The following is a 19,752-nucleotide window of genomic DNA, read 5'->3' on the forward strand; positions in this document are numbered from 1 at the left end:
TCCTCACCCCCACCCCCAGTTGATTTAAATTATCTTTTGTTGCAACAAACAACTGTTAGTTTCAACTTGCTTAATAGTTCGTTTTCACTCGCCTTATTTCTTCAGGGTAGCCAGAGTGCAGAGTTTTCTCCAACTCAGTTTTTGGAGGAGAGAAGCGCTGCTCTTGGTGTTCTCTAGCTCCAAGTCCCATCACAAAGACGATTTTAAAAATCACAACTTGGAGCCAATCTTTTCATGAGGCTTTGATTCCCTGAAATCCCATCAATCGTGAAGATTGTCCACTCAGCTCAGTGGTGTCACTCTGTCCCCTGCCTGGCTGTGAGAATGCCTCAGATGTTTGCAGTTCATAGCCATGGCGAATACCATCTTAACAACCTTCAGACAGAAGGGAAGTGAAAGGAAGACTCGAGGTGAGTGACTTCGGTTGATCTGACGGCGAGCGCGCCCCTGTTCTGCTGCCTTCCAGATCAGAGGCGGCTGTTTTATTAGATACCTTGATTGATTGCATCAGCAGCCAGAGTACGACTCCTACTTCAGGGGTTTCAAAGCCACAAAAGTAGATATTCTCCTCTCTCTCTCAACCTATGCCTAGGGATTTTGTAGAAGGGGTGGGGGTGGGGGGGAAGACATCAACAACAAAGTGAATTTTATATCTATTTGTTTATGTTTCATGTATTCTTTTGGAGATCATTTGGTTCAAAGGACTGTTTTTTTTGACCATAGCGCATGTATGTGTAGGTAAGCTTGTACAGGGTTTCTCAACCTCAGCACAAGTCTCATTTTGGATAATTCTTTATGGTTGTAGGGGGCTGGCCTGTACACGCTAGAATGTGGAGCAGCACCCCTGGGCTCTACCCACTAGATGCCAGTAGTGCCCTTGGAGGGAAGGGGTACCAAATAGGCCCCAATTGAGAATCACTGACTTAGTATATGGAGTGTGAATAAATGAAACCGTGCACATCTACTCAGAATTCCCCAGGAAATGTACACCTTATTTGGGATTTTTATTTATTTGCTTGCTTATTTGTTTGTTTTAATCTATTTCTTATCCCCTTGGCCCTAAAAGTTCTCCAAGTCATATTTTTATTTCTCCGTTTTTAGAGATTAACCAGATACTTTCCAATGTATCACTCTCACACAGAGGTACAAAAAGAAGGTAAAGATACATCAAAGCAGAGAGAGCTAGTGAAGCTATAGATGATGAAGGCTTTCTAAGGAGCATAGGTCATCCTGATGGGCTTCTTGGGATGGCATTCGCATACCCAATTGGTGTACTCTCTAACGGGGGTTCTGTACTCTTCCTACACCTCAGAATCCCCTGATGAATTTTTACAAAACGAGGTGTTGCCTGACATTTGGTTTTCTGCAGTTTTCAGGGGGTTCTACGGCATGTCCAGAGGATCATCATCCTTAGCCTCAGACAGCTGGATTGGACGAGCCATCCATTAGTTTGTTCAACAACTGTTTATCTAGCATCCCCATGTTGCAGGCAGTGTTCTAGGTGCTAGGGAGACAGCAGAGGACAAGGAAGGGAAGGCGAGACGTTTGCAGTCGGGCTCACTTTCTAGCAGAGAATGTGAGAGGATGTGAGTATCTTGGCTGTGTGCATCTGATTGGGGATACGTTGTGTTTTTATGGCTGAGCATTTCAGTCCAAGTACGTATGTCATCCATTATTTGTGTTTTTGTGTGTGTTTTTTTAATGCTTCTTGCATCTCTTTTATTCCGTTCTATAAAGACCTTTCATGATCCTATACAACGTTTCAGGTATGAGGTGGAGCAGGGAGAAATAGAGAAGCACCTTAGCCCTTTGGAAAATTAAATGATTTCTAAGCAGGTAATGATTGTTGGTTGTAATTCTCAGGCTTTCCGTATGGGAAATGTTTTGTTACCATTTCGTAGGTCAGGCAGCGCAGAGATGGTGAGGATAGATAGGCTTCACATTTATGCGGCAGTTCTACAGCAGTGAGGATTGAACCCAGGGCTCTCAACCATCCTTCATATTCTGAGTTTTTGAAAATGGACCGTCTCAGCAGTCACTTCTCTCTGATGCCGGATCCCAGAGGAAGGGGAGTGAATGTAAACAGAAGCCATACCAGAAACACACAAAATACCCATGCCAGGCTGGATGGTTTGCTCTGATGTGGACCCAGCTGATGCCCAGAATGACAGGCCATAGCCTTCCAGGGAATAAAAGCATATTCTTCCAGCCCGACTAAGAGTATTAGCTGCCTCCAAAGGTGTTGGAGCAGATGCCCCATTTGGTAGGTACTCCTTGGAATCCATAGTTCTGGCAGCCCCAAGGCAGAAAGGGAAGAAAAAGTCAGGGGACTTCCTAGGCAGAGCCAGGAACTGTGTGGAATAAGATGAAAAACCAACCTGGCCCCTCCCAAGTCTGCAGCCACTCACCACCATTTTAAAAGGAATGAACTCAGACCCAAAATTAGTCACATGTTACATAGTGGCAGATGTAGGATTTGAACCCAAGAATCCTCATGCCTTGCCTAGTGATTTTTCTATTATACCGGCAAAGAAAAAACCTCGTCCTGTGCTTAAACCATCTCCAATTTGGGGGAATGAAGAGCAATATTGTTTTAAATCCAAGAAGCTGAACCATTGATTCTAGGAATGTTGTTGCCTGTTCCTCTCACTGTAGCATGATATAATTGTGTACATACCTTCAAGAGAAAAAGCTTTGAACAGCTTTGTAAGACGTGTGACCATTTTTAAGTCTTGTACTTCAGAGAAGAGGCAATGGGGTAAGACAACTGCATTAAAAATGAAAATTGAAATGGTCGCTGGGAACCAACCCAGAGAAGAAGTAACATTTGTTACTGAGCACAAGAAAGGAGGAATGTTTTTAATATGGGATTTAAGATTGGCTGCATTTTGAGGATGGTCGTAACTTTTTAAGCACCCATGACGTCAGGCTTGGTGGTATATGACATCAACCGGTGGTAATGATTTGGGTTCCTGTATTAGGACGCCGAACATGAAAGATACTCCTGCTATGTGGATCTTCATTCCTAAAAAGAGTTCCTGGCCAAACTATCTTCCTCTTATGCTGATAAACTGGCTTGAACCATCTTGAGGGGGAAAACCTCTCTTTCAAGCCAGGGAAAATCCTGTGCAGCCATCCACTGCTCCCCCTCCTCAGATCTAGTCCTGAACCTTTTATCCTTCAGAATCAACTCTGCCTCCGAAACTGAAGCATCCTCTAACGCCCAAACAGTGGCCCGGTCTCCTAAAACATCTCCAGCCAAAAAAGCTCCAAAACAAGTGTCCTTGGTTAAAAGCATCCCAAAAAATGCTTCCATCAGGACATCTCTGCTCTCTAAAGGCTTAAAGCACCACTAGTCTCTCCTGACCACAGAGAATTGAAAGGCTTTTAGGAAGACCCAGAGGGTACTCATGAAAAATAATTAACATTACCCAAGGCAGCCAGTGGGAATGACCCCAGAGAGAGGACCAGGACGGAAGAGCTGTGAGCAGACAGAACAGGGAGAAAGGGGCCATGCTGGGTCCTCATGGGAAGTGGGGAAGGATGAGGGGACTGGAGGAGGAGGCAGGAATTGCTGTGCTGAGGTGGTATCGTCAGGGGCTCAGGACCGGGGTGGGGGGCAGCAGTGTGCTGGGCATAGGAACAGGTTCCATATGCTTTGTTTTCTGTCTTCCCATAGCCTGCCTAAAGGAAAGAGAATGTCAGTACAAACAGCGTGGTGTATTTTCATGCACAAGTCACCACAGAGAAACTTCAGACTATGTATACTAATGTGAAAGGATAGTAAGGTATGTCATTAAGTGACAAATAAGGGAAAAAGTTATTTCAGAAAAGTATTTTCCATATAAACCCATTTCAAAGAATAGGTAACATGTGCATAAGTGTAAATATATGTGTGTTGGTGTTTCAATGACGATATATATATGCCCGTATTTATATGGATAGTTTCTGGACACATACAAAGAAAATGTGAATCTGACAGTGGGGCTATGGGGCAGGCATTTGTTTCTCAAATTATTTCCACCTAGTGTATATGTTTTTACAGGGGAAAACATACTACTTTCATGATTTATTTTTTAAAAGGGAAAAACTTAGACATTTTAATAATAATAAGAAGAAGCATTGTAGCATCTCTTTGGGGGAGAGATGGGAGGTTGTCGGCTCTGAAGGCTGAAGCACACGCAGGATATCAGGGTATGGCAAGCATAAAGGTATGTCAGGTGTTCGGCAGAGGGTCCAAGAGACTTTTCTTCTATAGTAATGTGGCTAAGGCTTCTCTCAGGCTACCTGGTGTTCCCACAACACACCTGGAGCCAAAGAGGGTCCTTCTGGTGTTGATCTGTACAATTCTAAAAGTTCTGTGCTTAGCCAGCGTACTGGATAAAGGGAGAAATCTGGTGGATTCCTTTCATTTTCATTTACCTATAAATCTAGGTATTTGAACACTGATAACATTATATTTAATGTACTAACAAATGAGAATTAAAAAGTTGTTCCTCAGGAAAAATATGTTTGCAGCTTTGGGGTAGGCAAAGATGACTTAATTGGGACACACGAAGAAAGCATTGAATTACAAAAGAAATCGATAAATAGGATTTCAGAAAATTTTAAACTTCTGCTGATTAAAAGACACTATGAAGAAACTGAATAGACAAGCCATGGACTGAGAAAAATATATCTCACAAAGTACTTCTCTCCGGAATGTTTAAAGAAACCTTACAACCCAATGGTAAGAAATTGAACAACCCAATTAAATAAAACAAGAAAAAGAAAAACAGGCACGCATTTGAACAATCTTTTCATGAAAGAAGATAAACAAATGGCTGTTAAGCACTTGAAAAGGTACTCAACATCGCTTATCATTAGAGAAATGCAAACTAAAACTAAAGTGAAATACCAGTACACATCTACTAGGATGGCTAAATTTTAAAAGATTGACAACTTCAACTGTTGGCAAAAATGTGGAGCAACTGAAAATCTCATACATGGTACAGCCTCTTTGGAAAAGAGTTTTTCAATCCCCTTTAAAGTAAAACTTACAATTACCCAAGGCAAGTGAAAACATATTCACCAACGACTGATACAGAAGTTCATAGCAGCTTTTTTATAAATCCAAAGCTAGAAGCAATCCACATGTCCATTTCCAGATGGATATATAAATTGTAGTATATCCATCCAATGGAATACCAGCCAATAATAGCACTCATAAGTAATATTGTTATGCATATTCCTGTGTTGCAGTCAGTATACGGTATAACCATTGACACCACGTCATAAATGAGTAACAGCCAATCAGTAGTTGCCCAGGGCAAGGGTGGGAATGACTGCAGAGAGGCACAAAAAAACTTTGGGGTGATGGAAATCTGTACCTTGATTAAGGTGGTGCCATGCGTCAGAACTCACAAACGGGACACCAGGGATGGCATTCACACTGTATCCCCCTGTGGAAGGCCTGCCTTTGCCGTGGAGCCACTGCGCACACACTTGCATGGAGACATAATTATGTTTTCTCATACCGTTTGCATGCGGTTCTTATGTTTGTCAGTCCGCCTGCCAAGATGGCAAGAGGGCACATCCCATGCCTTGCCCTCCAAGCCATCCTACCCATAGGGTTTCGTATTCGGGCGTGTGCCACCCAGGAACTGACCCACTCAGATTGGAGAGTGGGCTGTAGGAACTGATTGTGAATGAGATGGGAAGGCTGAGTGTTGGGTCCCCCGTACCCCCCGCCCCAGTTGCATGGAGGCCATCAGGAGTGCCAAGGCAGCATCAGAATTTGTATCTGTGGAGGCCAAAGGCGTGGCAAATCTGGATGGAAGGAAGGATTGGGGGACTTGTCCTAAAGCGGCGTTTTTTTCTTAGCTTATGTGTTTATTTGGCTTGGCTGGGGTTGGGGTAGGGTTCATGGGTGGACGTTGTGTGGGTCTAAAGCATCCCTCAAGCTGCCCCTTAGGTTCCGAGAAATTCATGTGTCTGTTAAATATATTCTTTTTCTTTAAGGTCTCTTGCTACCTTCCTCCTCATTTATTTCATTACATCTTTCTATTTGTGGCCCTTTATACCTTCCTCCTGAGGTCCAAAGTGTTTTTGAAGAATACGGAACAACTTTCTTTAATTTTCCAGCAAAATAAATAGGAAAAGACTCCTGACCTCTTACCTGTATTTCCTCTTGCTCTGCCCCCATCAAACCTCCTGGTGGTTCAGGAAAACTCCTGGTAAGAGTGCCGGGAGGCGGGGACCATCCAGCGAGGCCCACCATTGTTTGCCTGCTGCACTTGGCATTCTCAAAGATGGCAAAGAAGCTTTACTTGGTGAAAAGCAAAACTGGCACGTTACCTCAGTTCCAAGACAGGAAAGGGCCCTTTACCAAAAAAAGGGAGGAGGAGGGGAAGGCCACCCCCCAGCACCTCCTAGGAGCGAGCTCCTTGCTTGTGGGGCTGCCAGAACCACCTTGAAACTGCTAATTCTGTGTGTTGGCCCCAGGCCGTGTGCGGAGACGTGAGGTCAGCGACAGTGGGAACCCAGGGAGCAGTGAATGAAATGTTCAGTTTTTCAGTTCGTCTTTCAACTAGCATGTATATGTATTTTAGTATCAGTGGGGAGCTATAACTGTTTAGGAATTACACCCCAGGAATTGCCAAATAAGTTAATTTACCTGTTTCTTATACAGAGTACTTACTAAAATAAACTTCACTCCATTTGGGAGTGTAAATAACGGGCCTCCTGCAGGCAAAATAGAAAAGGGCTTGCAGAGTAAAGTTCCTTTACTTTTTTTTTTTCTTTTGAGACATTGTCTTCTGGAACCGGCATCATCTATATTACTAATCGCTGGTGGGGCTTTCTGCTGCTTCACACTACTCCTTTGGAATTAAACTGCACGTATAAAGTATGAAAAATGTACTTTTTTAAACAGTAAAAAAGTCATTTTCTAGTATAATACCCAAAATAAAGTGCCATGGAGCCATTAGTAGTAAATTGAATTTTTTGGTGGGTAATTTGTACAAAACAGACAAGTGCGAGCCCCCCGTCCCTCCATCATCAGTCACTGGGTTTAGCGGACACAGACGTAGTAATCTGCAAGGACAGGCATTTTGATGTCGACTTCAATTGCACACTTCATTTATTTGGACAGGGCACAGGCGGCAGCTTCTGTCACACGGCATCACCACACTATTAGTGAATTTCGCCCCAGGGCAGCTGGGCCGCTGGGTTGGGGCAGATGTTCTTTTCAGCCTATTCAGTGACCATTCTTGGGGGTTGTTTACTGTTGCCATGGTGACTTTCATTTCCATAGCAGCAGCGCTGCTATTTCTCAGAGGAAAATGAATTTAGTTATAAAAGGATAATATTTTTCTCTGTCTCTATATAACCTGCCATCTGTCAACCGGTGGATCAGTAAGGATTCAGAAACCTATTAAGAATTAAAGCAATGAAGTGATGAGTGGCGTTTTTTTGGTACCATATTAAAAGCAATAATAGATATGGAAGCAAACATGCCCTCCACATTATAACTTCATTTTTAAAAATATATTTTGTGTGTGTGTGTGTGTGTGTGTGTGTGTGTGTTTAATGCCCTCACCACCTCCACCACCACCGCGCGCACATACAACCTCATAAAATACAGTTTACATTCCGCTGACAAATGGAAATAACCACGTCTTGTTTGTAATCTCACTAGATGCAGGTGTATTTAATGCTTTTTCTTGGTGCTGTGAGTTTCCCCAGTTCATTAAAGATTCCTGTGGCTGAATTTCCTATTGTCACCCGACTCTCCTGTGCCTCCATCCCAGAGGAACAAGCTGTGGGGGTGTACAGGTTAGCAAGTTATCAGGAACATACAATACAAATTCCATAATTAGCAAAATGAGAAGAGACCACGCGTTGTCTGAAAAACTTACAAATCTGCCCCTTAAATCCCATTCTAGAATGCCTTTCTTCCTCTCAAATTCAAATGGGAAGACAACCACCTTTGGGATAACTCATGTAGTTTTTCAGATTTTTTTTTTCTCTGTTGCATTCATAAGCTGTAACGTGCAGGGGGAAAAACACATACACACACACCGGCCCCCTTGTAAATAATGTTATTTATTGGTTGATTTTTCCAGATCCTGACATTGATGCTGCCAGTGCCATGATGCTTTTGAATACTCCCCCTGAGATACAAGCAGGTTGTGAGTAGATAATTTCTATAGCCTTCAGCACCTTAGTTTGTGACCTTACCTTTCTCATTTATATACCAGGCCATAGGAAGAACTAATACTCAAGAAGAACTTCCCTTGTAGAATCACGTTCAAACTACCTAAGTGCATGATTACATGCATATGCATATAAATATGCAGCCATGCATATGTATGAATGAATGCTTAGGTGTGTTTCCAAGATGACAAAGTTCTAATAGAATTTCAGGGCATAAGACTTGGGGGAAGGGATGCAGACCCTATAACGAGTCCCGGAGGAGACACCTTTCTTGCTCCTGCAGCCATTGTCGTTGTGAGTTACATGGGGCAGGTTAACAATCGTGGAGCTGAGCAGTGCCCATTGTAAGAAATTTCTTTTCCTTCTGGGACCTCATTAATAGCAGACTATTGTATAGATAGAGAGGAGAGGAGTGAGGTGGGTGTTGTGCAGAAGCTTGAAATAGCCTTGAAATGGACCACCGTGATGCCCACTGCGTCACCCCCACCTGCCTTCCAGGCTGCCATAGAGAAAAGGACAGGGCTGTAATACAGCTAAGCGGAGCACCTGTCTTCACCTTCTGTTGGCCGTTGAGCAGGGTCAAGCTTGAGACAACTCTTTTCCTTCTTTGAGCTTCTCTTCTGTCCACTGCCTGATGTTTTTTGGTCCGGAGGTAGACTACCATGGTTTCTAGAAAGGTCTTCTTAGCAAGCGATGGAAACTGATCTTACATGGAGATAATCTGTCTCCTCTTCCTCCTGACTTGAGGCTAGTTCCTCTGCCAACATTCTACCCCGTTCCATTACCCTGTTGAGCAGACAGCCAGTTCCTCTACCAGGGTCTGCTCAGCTTGTCCTCGAGCCTCCTACTGTGAAACACATGGGTGTGGAGATGGCCACATGAAGCGCTGACCGTGCCATGACTCCATCCAGGGGCTGGTGCCCACCTGGCTCATTCTTGTGTGGGTCTTTCAGCTCGCTTGGCGCCCCGGCTCTCGGAGGGCCACGTAGCTTCCCAAGCAAGGAGAACCCCCCACTTTTGAAGTCAGTAGTGCTTCCCACAGAAGAACTTCCAGCCTCAGACTCAGAACAGGTTGACTTTTGTTAATAGTAGACTGCTGTGGAGTTCCAGCCCATTCTTCCTAGTCCTGTACTTGCCATACTCATAGCCTTCCAAAAGCTTTAGGAAGTTTGACTCCATCCTTTCTTTCTTGTTCCTTTTTTTAAAAAAAGACCCAAGAGATGCAGTTCAGCATTCTCAGGAGGGACTTGTCCCTCTGCTAGGGGTTGCCATAACCTACTCCTAAAGATACGGAATTCTATATCTCTCTTTGCTAAACTCAGATTGCCAGCAATTAAAATTTCAGGCTACGCACACCTCCAAGAAACAAGCACCACTGCTAAGCAGATGTGTAACTGGCACAGTCTTATAACTAGTAGCTACCCTGTAATGTAGTTTTTAGATCATGTTTGAAGTTATAGAGGAATATTAAAAAAAAATAAAAACTGTTCTCAGGTGATATTGCAAGAAGAGTACAGACAAGATTGTAATCAAGTTACATGGTTTCTTAAAATCAAGTTGCATAACTCATCATGGGGAAAACATACTGATTTCATCAGAGCTGTATATGACTGAAGCACCTTCCTTCGCACCCAGCCACTGTACACAGTGATTGTTGGCTTAAAGAAATCTTCTGAGGAACTGGAATAATGGAGTTAAGAGAGTAAAAGCAAAGGGATTGGTTATTAACGGATCCTCAGCAGCTTCCATAAAAGTCCATTATCATTGGATTCTTGACCACAGGTAGAAAAGGTAAAGGGTTTTCCCAATTAATTGACATATTACTGGATTTTTATGTTCTCTTGACTAAATCCACTTCTCCCCTCCCCCTTACGATAACACTCAAACTGTAAATAATTATTGCTTCGGGGTATCCGTAGTCTTATTTACATTGAAATGCTGGATTTGAATTTTCAAAGCTCATTGTTCATATGTTGAAACTGTAGGCTCATTTTGAGAAGGCTTTCCTATCTTGCTCTTAACCACTGCGGGAAACCCAGCACAGCCTTCATATGTGCCTCCCGCCAAGAGGAGCTTCCAAGGAGTCAGGATGCCCACAGAAGCCTTGGAAGGAGACACACTTGGCAGGTGCAGCAGAGAAGTAGATTTAAAGACTGGGGAGAGAGTGGGGACACCACCTTTATATTTACTTTTCCATCTGGCCCCAAGCCCTAATAAAGTCCTTTGTAGGTCAAGGTAGAGCAGTCGATAAGCCAGATGCAAAGCCCTGAAAGATTGGAGCAGAACCCTAGGAAGGAGGTGAACATGCATCAGCTGTTTGCCCTGTGCACTGGGGAACCCAGGGGGCCGCTGCCAGCCTCCTAATAAACAAGAGGTGTGTGTCTCCAACACTCTGCTTTCAGTTAGCTCTTCTCTGTTTCACTCTTCCTTTCCCTCCCTTCATTTTCATTTTACATCACATAACGTTTCTTAGCCTGGGGTTCCATACAGTACCTTGCCTTCCGAAGGGAGAAGCATTAGAGACGTATAACGATGACGCCACCACCCCCTGCCCAGCCAGCTTTGCCCAAGGAAGAAGTGAGAGGGGATCCCTCAGCATAAAGCTTCAAAGGCAGCAGACGCCCACCCCAGTGATGGGGTGTGAGCAGCCTGCCTAGGTGTTTGTGTCCCTGTGTGCGTGCATCACTCAGGCTCGGGTCCTGCCACTGCCCACCCGTGGGGAGTGTGGGCACCGGTCTGCAGAGCCTGCCTGCATCCCCCCGCCAATCCCGCTGGTCTGGGCCCAGCTCTGTTTATAGAGCCTCCTCATGTGCTACTATTTATAGCCCCTTGTTTTCACCTCCTGGGCTGTGTGATGCTGTGTGAGCTGGGGCCACCAAGCTAGTCTGTCTGCTGCTGTCACTCCCAGCTGTAAGAGGCTGACCTGGATGGCTGGAAAGTCTTTTCCTTTGTCATCGCCCTTCGTAGCCACGTCAGGTCACCAGACCGCAGCCGCTTAGATCTTCTCCCCTCATCCTGCCCTTGCTTGGCATCTGCAAAGCTGGCTCTGGACTGGCAGACCAGCTCCAGTCCAGGCTCTGAGCTGAGCAGCTCATACAAAGGAAAAGACTCAAGAAGCTGGTGAGAAGCCTAGTCAGCCGAGCCCCTTGATCTTTGGGGAGTCCCTCAGTGCACCATGTATTGCTTAAGCTGGACTCCCGGGGGGGTCCCCTCAGCCTCTCTTTGCAGCCTGATGCCTTACTTTCTTTGAGACAGCAGTGTGCATCTCATAAAAACCTCAGGCTCCAACATTTTGTCATGGTTTCTGTGCCCCGTCGCCTCCCCCAGCAGCAACACCAGTGGTGACATTATCTTTTTCAGACTTTGCCAGGTTTGCAGCATGCGGAACTTTCGGCAGGGAGAGCCATCGCATCTCCCATGCTCATAGGACGCTCCTTCCAGAAAATTCAGCACAGGACATTGCAGCCTCATTATCTCTTCAATTTTGGATTCTGCTTCTAGTCAGATCCAGCCACCTACCCTCCCACCGCCCATGGCTGTGTACACTAATTCCGGCTTCTAGAGGCTACTTAAGTATCTGCTTTGCAGTCCCCTTTGACAAGCGCTGTGAGTCATCTTGAACCCCAGTGGAAGAATCTTGAAGCCAGGAGAAGTCAGATCACCATTACTCATCTTCAAAGGCTTATATAATCCCTGCTTGGAATGTTCCCAGAGAGGAACTCTAGATAATAAACAAAACAAAATGGGACAGGGTGAGGGAGGCGGTGAGCACATTCTGCACCCTTCCTAAAACTAGGAACCGTGTCAGACACACGAGTCCCCAGAGAAGAAAGGGAACCAGGAAGTCAGCTCCCCTCTTGTAGCCCCCTCCCCAGCACCCTTCCAAGTAAGCAGGTGGAAAGACCCACTTTAGGAAAAGGGAGGATTGTCGGATCACCTGCTGCTCAACTTATGTCCTCTGGTGGCCTGTGCCAGGGCTGCCCTCCAAAGGCAGCAGTAGGAGCTCAGAGGTTAATTTTAGAAGCTGTGAAAACTAAGGAAGCTTAAGCATCAGGAGGGAAGCAGGGATGAGGAAGTGCTGAGGGATGGCGGAACAAGGAGGAAAGTTTGTCTTGTGCCATAGACTTTTTTTTTTTTTTAGGTTCTCAAGATGATCACGTGTAGATAGCACAGTGAGCGGTGCTGCTTGATTTGACTCTCTTTGTGTGTGAGTGTTGCTTTTTTGCTGGTTAAAAATAAGAACGTTTAGAGTCACCCTATTAACTTAAGAGAAAGTCGATGATCTGCTCTGATGCTGATGTCCTTGATACCTCATCCGAAAAGCTGAGTCAGTCCAGATGTGTGTCTTCTTGCCTATGAAAACCAAATATTTAACTGACCTCGCAGAAAGGGATGGGATGAAGCTGAAGGTCGGTGCCTTTTCCAGTGAGAAACCCAAATCCAAGTTAGAAGCCAATTTTAAAAGTCCAGTTTTTAAAAATCTGTTTTCTAGCTGGAGCGTAGGTATAATGTCTGTACATTGGGTGGGATGCTGGTGCTGAAGGGTGTGGGTTTTAAGTGTTTGGATGCAGTTTGAGGGAACCACAGAGGAAATGGAAAGGAAGGAGTCTGTGTGCTGATAGAAGGGCTAAGGAATGGACCCCAGGCTCCGTTAGAATCCCAGAATCAAAAAAGCCGTGAAATATGGATCTCAGACATTTTAAAAAGGCGGTGATTCGTTTTTTCAGAAGCCACATTCCTAACCCTTGGGAATGGAGTCAGAAAGGAGAAAAGATGGGGAAAGGAGAAAACAGTTTTAAGTGGCACAGCTGGTTTCTGGCAGCCAGTGAGCAAATAAGAACACGTCCGCCATCCCAACGTGAAAAGCACTGCCAGTGATAAGCACTGAGAAATTCCAGGATTGGCAGAGGCAGAGCTCAGTTGCAGCTCATTTGAGAAGAAGCTCCAGGATTCAGAAGAGCCTAGTTTACATGCCAAAAGTCTTGTGAGCTTCAGGAAATAGCTCAGGGAAAGCCTTTTAATGCTGCAGGAGGCTCTGTTCATGAAATTCTCTTTGAAGTGAATACAGTTCATTAATCAGGAAGGTGATTTAATGGGTGAATACAGAGTTAGGGATAACTGCAGAAAGCATAAGAGGCTGACAGACTTTTCCCAAGTCCTGACCCTTAGGCCCTGTGACTTACAGATAATTAATAAGAGGACGCTAGAGAGATGATACAGGATGGTGGAAGGGTAAATGTGATGATGACGATGAGCTAATCTAATGGGCCAGCCTCTGAGCTTAGTGATGTAATTTGTCTTATTTAATCTTCAAGACAATCATGAGGCATGTTTATGAGTAGTTTACAGGTGAGGAAACTGAGGCACGAAAAGGTTAAGGCACTTGCCAAAAGCCACAGAGCTGGATGGTGAGGCAGGGCTTTGGACAGAAGCCATGTTGCTCCAAGCGTCTTCTTAACCACTGCAGGATACTTCTTCCCTGTAGGCTGAAATGCGAGCAGGAGCTTCACAAGAACCTGGTCTCTAGGTGCTTAGGGAGCGCTGGCTTCCTTAATTTCCCTTCCTGCTGTGTGTGCCCCTGATGCTCAAAGGTTCTGGGCCCTTGGGCAGAGGACTCTGGATATGGGGCATGGGCCTTGGTACTGCTTTTCTCTTTTGATGGGCAGATGATTCAATAGCCGAGCAGGAGTCCTGGAGGACGTGTGCTCCGTGACTCCCCTCTGCTCTCTTTACCTTCCAGGGCTCCCTAATCCTTGTCCCAGGTTGACTCTGACAGGATATGCTCCAGGGGAACGATAGCGCCAGAAGAGCAGACATTGCTCTTCCGGCAACTCTGTGACCAGGAAGACGGCCAGGTTCTTCCAATATGGTCTGGTTTGGGTCTTACTTCATTCTTACGGGTCTTCAGCCCACCTGAAATGGAGAAAGCACAGCTGCCTCAAGACTGCCCTGTGGATATTGACTGTTGATTGTTGTGATGATAATGATGCTGATAACTAACGTAATCGTGTCTTTATTTACTTACTTAGATCTCCAAATACTCTGTGAGATGAATACCATTTTTGGTTCCATCTTATTTAAGTAGCTTGCTCAGGGGACACAGGCATAAATGACAGAGATGGGATGCAGACTCAAGGTGTCCAACACCTGAGTCTGGCTCTCAGCCACTATGCTTAAGACCACATCCTTCCTCAGAGTGCTTTAATGGTTTTCCCAATATCTGTGGGATAAAGTCTAAATGCACCTCATTCCTGCTACGACTGTATGCTTTAGCAAAATTACTTTTTCGTTCCTGTGCACGTTGTGCTTTTTATAACTTCCAAGCTTTGAATGTGTTGTTCCTCTGCCTACAGGAAGTCTTCCCAGATACTCCTTACTTTGGGCTAGGTGTCTCCATCTTTCATGCTCACAGACTCCCTGCCCCAGCACTTACCTTAGTATATTTTCATTGTCTCTAATTCTCTGTCCCATTTAATTGTGGTGACCCTGTGTCCTCTTCACCTAATACATAGGCAGGTACTTGGCAAAAGATTTAATCCATTAATTGGTATGATCTGTATATGGGCCTGTAATAATTTTTACTGGCAAAAATTTCAGGTGTGGTACAAATTTTAAATTCATGTGGTATTGATCGGATGGTCTGTTCTATTACATACGCTTGCTGCTCTAGATGAAATCCCGAGTGATAAATCAGGTAATATTATCAGAGTTAGACTGAATCTGTGATTATCGGACCATTTTCAGGAGAGTACCACCCAGCAAAATAATTGAAAAACCCTTTCCCACAATCCCCAAACAGAAACAAAAAACCTGTCTTTTGCAGTCAGTGCATATTGACTGAAGCCCCGCTTATAAACATCAGAGTTCAACTGGTTTTTGCCAATGTCCGTCTTTGGCAGTTATTGGTATTTTTCCACCTTTATTTTCTTCTAGAAGTTTTATAATTTCAGTTCTTACATTTAGGTCTCCGATCCATTTCTAATTAATTTTTGTATATGGTATGAGGTTAGGATCGAGGTTCTCTTTTTTTTTTTTCCCCAAATGGACCTTCAGTTGTTTTAACCCTCCTATCTTCCATGATGTTCTTGATGCTTTTGTCAAAAATCAGTTGACCATTTTAGATACCCTTCCTTTTGGAGAACTTACCAACTAAGCAAAGCCTGATAATTAGCTGCACTATCACATTATAACAGGTGTCATGCTTTGAAGCTACTGGGTGAGTGTCCTGCTTCTGATGACCCATTACCTGAAGTGAGTCTGTTGTAAGAAATGGATAGAAGTTCTTGATCTAGTGAAGCCGACTCCCACCATTAAATATGGTAAGAGATTGGGGAGACTCTGGAACAGCAGACTGCACTAGTAGTACTGACTTCAGGCACTGGTTTCCATTTTATCTCCCATCCCATCATTTGTAAAACCTAGTCATAAGAGCCTTACGCACACCTGGAAGAGTAATGGCGAAAATACTAACAAGAGCTCCAGAATGCCCGAGGAATCAGCCTATATACACTTATCCCCTTATCAAGAGTGGACATTCATCCTACATGAAAGACCTTTGATTAAAGGTTTGGAATATTACGCTCTTAGAAACCTAAAATTTACATGAGTAAAAAATAATCTATGCGTTTTGTAGAAAGTATCTGTTCCACACAAATAACATCAGCTTTCAAACCTTAATATCCAGAGTGGGGGTTTTTTTTGTTTTTTTTGTTTTTTTTTTTTTGAGTGTATGATTTTCTGGATGTTTCTTTGGTGTGGTCTTTGAGAAAGCACATTTATTCACCTTGCCGCTGTATGAGACTGCCAGAGGCTACAGGAACATGGCCATAGCTCTGGGAACTCTTAGGATGCTGATGGGGGAAGGGGGTCTTAGTGAACTTTGTTCAGAAAGGGCAAGAGAGACTGGGGGACTTGTATAGTCACACAAGAATAACTTAGATTAAATCCCAAGTGACCAGCTCTCTGTCAGCGTCTCACTTCATGATACACTCCTGGCCCCATAGACACATGGGGGAGTATTGGTAGGTGACTAAGAATGTTAGCTTGAACCAGATGAACGAAACCACTGTTGGGGCAGTCAGAAAAGATCAAATATCAGGGATTTCCTGTGGTTGCTGTGTTTTGTAACTCCTCAGACAAAAATCAGGTTGGTGTGAAGCCACTGTGGGTTTGTATGGAAAATGGACAGACTCTGATGGTCACTGGCGAAAAGTTTGGCTTAAGGATGGTTAAGTTGGTTAGAGGAGGTGGAATGATGAGAGAACCCAGAAGATTTGCCTGAGGGAAGAAGCTTCAGAGAAAAGGAAGTCAGGTTCTCCAGAGAGGGCTCTGGGTGATTTTTGAGGCAGAAGCCAGAGCCTCAGGGTCAACCCTTCACTCCCCAAAACGCGGAGGAGGGGCCTTTCCTTGGCAGCGGAGATCATTGTGAGAACGAACTGTAAGTGCTGAGGTGCCAAGTAGCTTATGAAATTGGCTTGGCTGTTGTATCTGTTTATCTTTTTCCCTTGTTGGATTAAGGACAAATAGAAAGATGTTCTCAGCTTCTGACCATGACTGGAGAAGCATGAGGAAAGGATGCTTTTGTTTGGTCACTTGCTATTCAGTTGTGTCAGAGTTCTTGAGATCTTGTTAGGATGTGACTGGAGATAAAAGCTTATATTTAATAAATGCAAGAAAATAATGTTTGAAGCCCTCTTCTCTTCTCTTCTCTTCTCTTCTCTTCTCTTCTCTTCTCTTCTCTTCTCTTCTCTTCTCTCCATCCAAAATTTCTAACTCAGAATGGAAATCTTCACAGATGAACTCATGCATGGTGTCTTTTTCCTTTTTGCTTTTCCAGTTCCTCCAGGAGTGATACAAAACGGAACACGGGTTCTGAGCCGAGGGCTGTTTACCGGAGTCCGGCCATTGCCAATCACTCCCATTGGAATGACAGCCACCGTGAGGTAAGCAGGCGCTTGCTGGGCAATGCGTGCCTGAGGACTGGGAAGGGTGTAGTGTGTCCCACGGAGCCCTTGGTGGGATGGAGAAGACTAGCCTCTAAGTAGTGGAGACAAACTGGTTTGGGTGTTTAAAAAAGTTCAAGTAACTCCAGGGACCCCAGTCCAAATGCCAGCTTCTCCTTCTCAGGCCATCAAATTATCCTGATCTCCGATCAAATTAAGGTTGTTTTGGTTTTTTTTGTTTTTTTAATTCAGAAGAAGAAAGTGAGGTAAGGTAGACAGAAGGAAATGGTGGGCGAGTTGTTCATTAGATTCTGGGCTAACGGGCCTAGCTCTGGATTTAGCCCTGTCTCTTACCAGCCCTGTGACTTTGGGTGGATCTCTGACCTCTCTGGGCCTCAGTTCCCTCATCCATGAAACTCCTCTGCCTCCCAGAAGGGGTTGCAATGGAAATCAATGCAAAATCATGGGTGAAAATTGTTTTGGTACATGATACAAAAATAACAGGCGCATCATTTCCCTGCTTCTGAGAATCAGGTCCCTTGGCAAACCATGTGAACTCTTCCTCAGGAATGCTCTTTCCTCCATCCTCAATTTCCACTGCCAGCCCTGGGTTAGGGTCCACCGCTGGCTTAGAACCCTCCCAGGGGCCAGCGTGGATGCCTCCTCCTGTTTGCCCTGCTGTTTCGCTGCCCACTCCCAGCCACCCACCGGCCACCACTGGACTGAGCGCCTAAATGTGCCTCTGCAGCTGTCTGCAGGAGCACCTTCCACAACTTTCACCACATCTCCCTCCTCATATTCCCCTCCATCCTCCTGTCTCTGGAGCCAAATTTGTTCCCCAAATAAGTCCAGTCAGTATTCGCCCCTCCTACACAGTTTTCTCCATCTGGATTTCCCTCAGCCTCCACACACAAGGCAGTACTTCCTTCAAAGCCCATCACAAAAATGATTTCTTCACGAAGCTTTTCTGAACATGGCCTCTGAGCCAGGCATCAGATGAATTTATCTTTTCTTTGAACCTTATTCTCTGGTTGTGTCCCTTTGATGCGTGATCCTGTATGGTAAAATTTCTCTGTGTATCCCCCCCTGTCTTCAGTAGTTTGCTTGCTGAGGACAGGGGCTGGGTCTCACCCATTTGGCTGGTGCCTCATCACATTGCACAGTGCTGGGCCCAAGCTACTCAGCTCCTATGACACGGAGCTGCATCATCTCCTGGCTTTTTTTCCTGCATTTAGGGATCACGTTCTCACCTGAAAGCCATTTTGCATTCATAGTGTTTCATGTCCCAAAGGAAACCGACCCAGGAAGTCTGTTTAGGTGGGGCCTGAGGGAGATGCAAGGTCCACTCGCTTGTGTCTTTTAACTCTTCCAGAAAACCAACCTACTTTTGCCAGAATAGAAGTTGCTTGATCTTCAGTGCAGACACTGGAGTATGGAACCGGATAAGCAGGGAAGTTCATAGGAATAGAGCATTAATAGAATTGTAAAACTACTTATCATTTCTGCTAACCTGACTTGGTGATACTTTCCAAAAATATATGGAAAGGGTCTTTTTGTTGTACTTCTCTAGTACCTCTCCTTGTCCTTAGGTCAGTAATTCTTGAGTTCTTAAACGGCAAGCGTCTTCATGAAGCCAAAATATTAAGACCTTTGCTTCACATTATGAGAGATATGTGCTGGTTTCCGTTGTTTCTTAAAATCTTTTCTGCCTCACCTCTCAGTTTACCTTTTTGGTTGAGAAGACTCTGAGCCTGTAGACTATTTTCACATGGAGCAACAGTATTTTCATTAGTGGATTATAAGTTTAGACTTCCAGTTTGTCCTCTTGAGTGTCCTTTGGGTGCTCTCTAGCATAGCTCCCTGGGTGCAGCCGTTCCTCGTAGAAGGGCACAGAACGGGGTGTGGGGAGGGAATTCTGAGACTGGCTGGCCTTCAGCAGAAGCAGCCTCCTCATTTTAATTATTATCCTCATGGCGTATATTCTCTCAAATTTTACTGATTAGAATTCTCTAGGGGCATTATTTAAAATGTTCTCTTTTTTTTTTTTTTTTTTCTGGTTGTGTTTTGGTTAGAGGATAACAAAGCACTGCAACAAAACAATGAAGTCTTGTTACTGGCTAAAGAGTTGCCACTCATCCAGTCCAGTGGAGCACCTCACTTTGGCTCCTTCCACAGTAAAAGACCACAAAGCAGGTTTCGGGTCCAGTCAGGAAACACAAAACACCATAGGTATTCGAACAGAGAGACTTTAATGTAAAGAATCATTAACCTGGTAGAAAGTGATTAACCAGGTAACTGGAAAGGGTATCGTGGAGGGAGCAATTGCAGGAAGGAGATATCTCCCCCGGGGCTGAGGGAACAAAGGGAAGAGGTTGGAATGACTGCTTCTCTGAGCTGGAACTCCAACCGGCAGACCTCTGAGGAGGCCCCAGTCAGCTGGGCTGGAGTGTCTGAGCTCAGAGGAGGAACGTGTGCAGGACCAGAGGGAACTCTGAGAGAGGGCTCCTGCTGATGCAAGTGTCCCTAAGGGAACCTGAAGTTGGTTCTCCAAGAGTTGGCAGAACTGCAAAGGGAATTCTGCAGCTACTACAAGAATGAACGTGCAGAGGCATTG

At 44.7% G+C, this 19,752-nt stretch overlaps 1 protein-coding gene across 8 annotated transcripts in view; it reads left to right on the plus strand.

Moving 5' to 3' along the window:
* The window catches only part of FOXN3 (forkhead box N3), a 361,663-nt gene that overhangs the window by 326,034 nt on the left and 15,877 nt on the right, over positions 1-19,752 (plus strand). For 5 of the 8 annotated variants that reach the window (XM_033109406.1, XM_033109408.1, XM_033109407.1 and 2 more), the window contains 2 exons: positions 8,106-8,171; positions 17,033-17,138. In XM_033109406.1, coding sequence (XP_032965297.1) covers positions 8,106-8,171; positions 17,033-17,138 — 172 coding nt within the window. The remainder of the gene's footprint in view (positions 1-8,105; positions 8,172-17,032; positions 17,139-19,752) is intronic. The other 3 variants (XM_033109413.1, XM_033109411.1, XM_033109410.1) reach the window with 2 other exon arrangements.

This window comes from Rhinolophus ferrumequinum, chromosome 6 (genome assembly GCF_004115265.2).
Source record: "Rhinolophus ferrumequinum isolate MPI-CBG mRhiFer1 chromosome 6, mRhiFer1_v1.p, whole genome shotgun sequence".
NCBI classification, from domain to species: Eukaryota; Metazoa; Chordata; class Mammalia; order Chiroptera; family Rhinolophidae; genus Rhinolophus; species Rhinolophus ferrumequinum.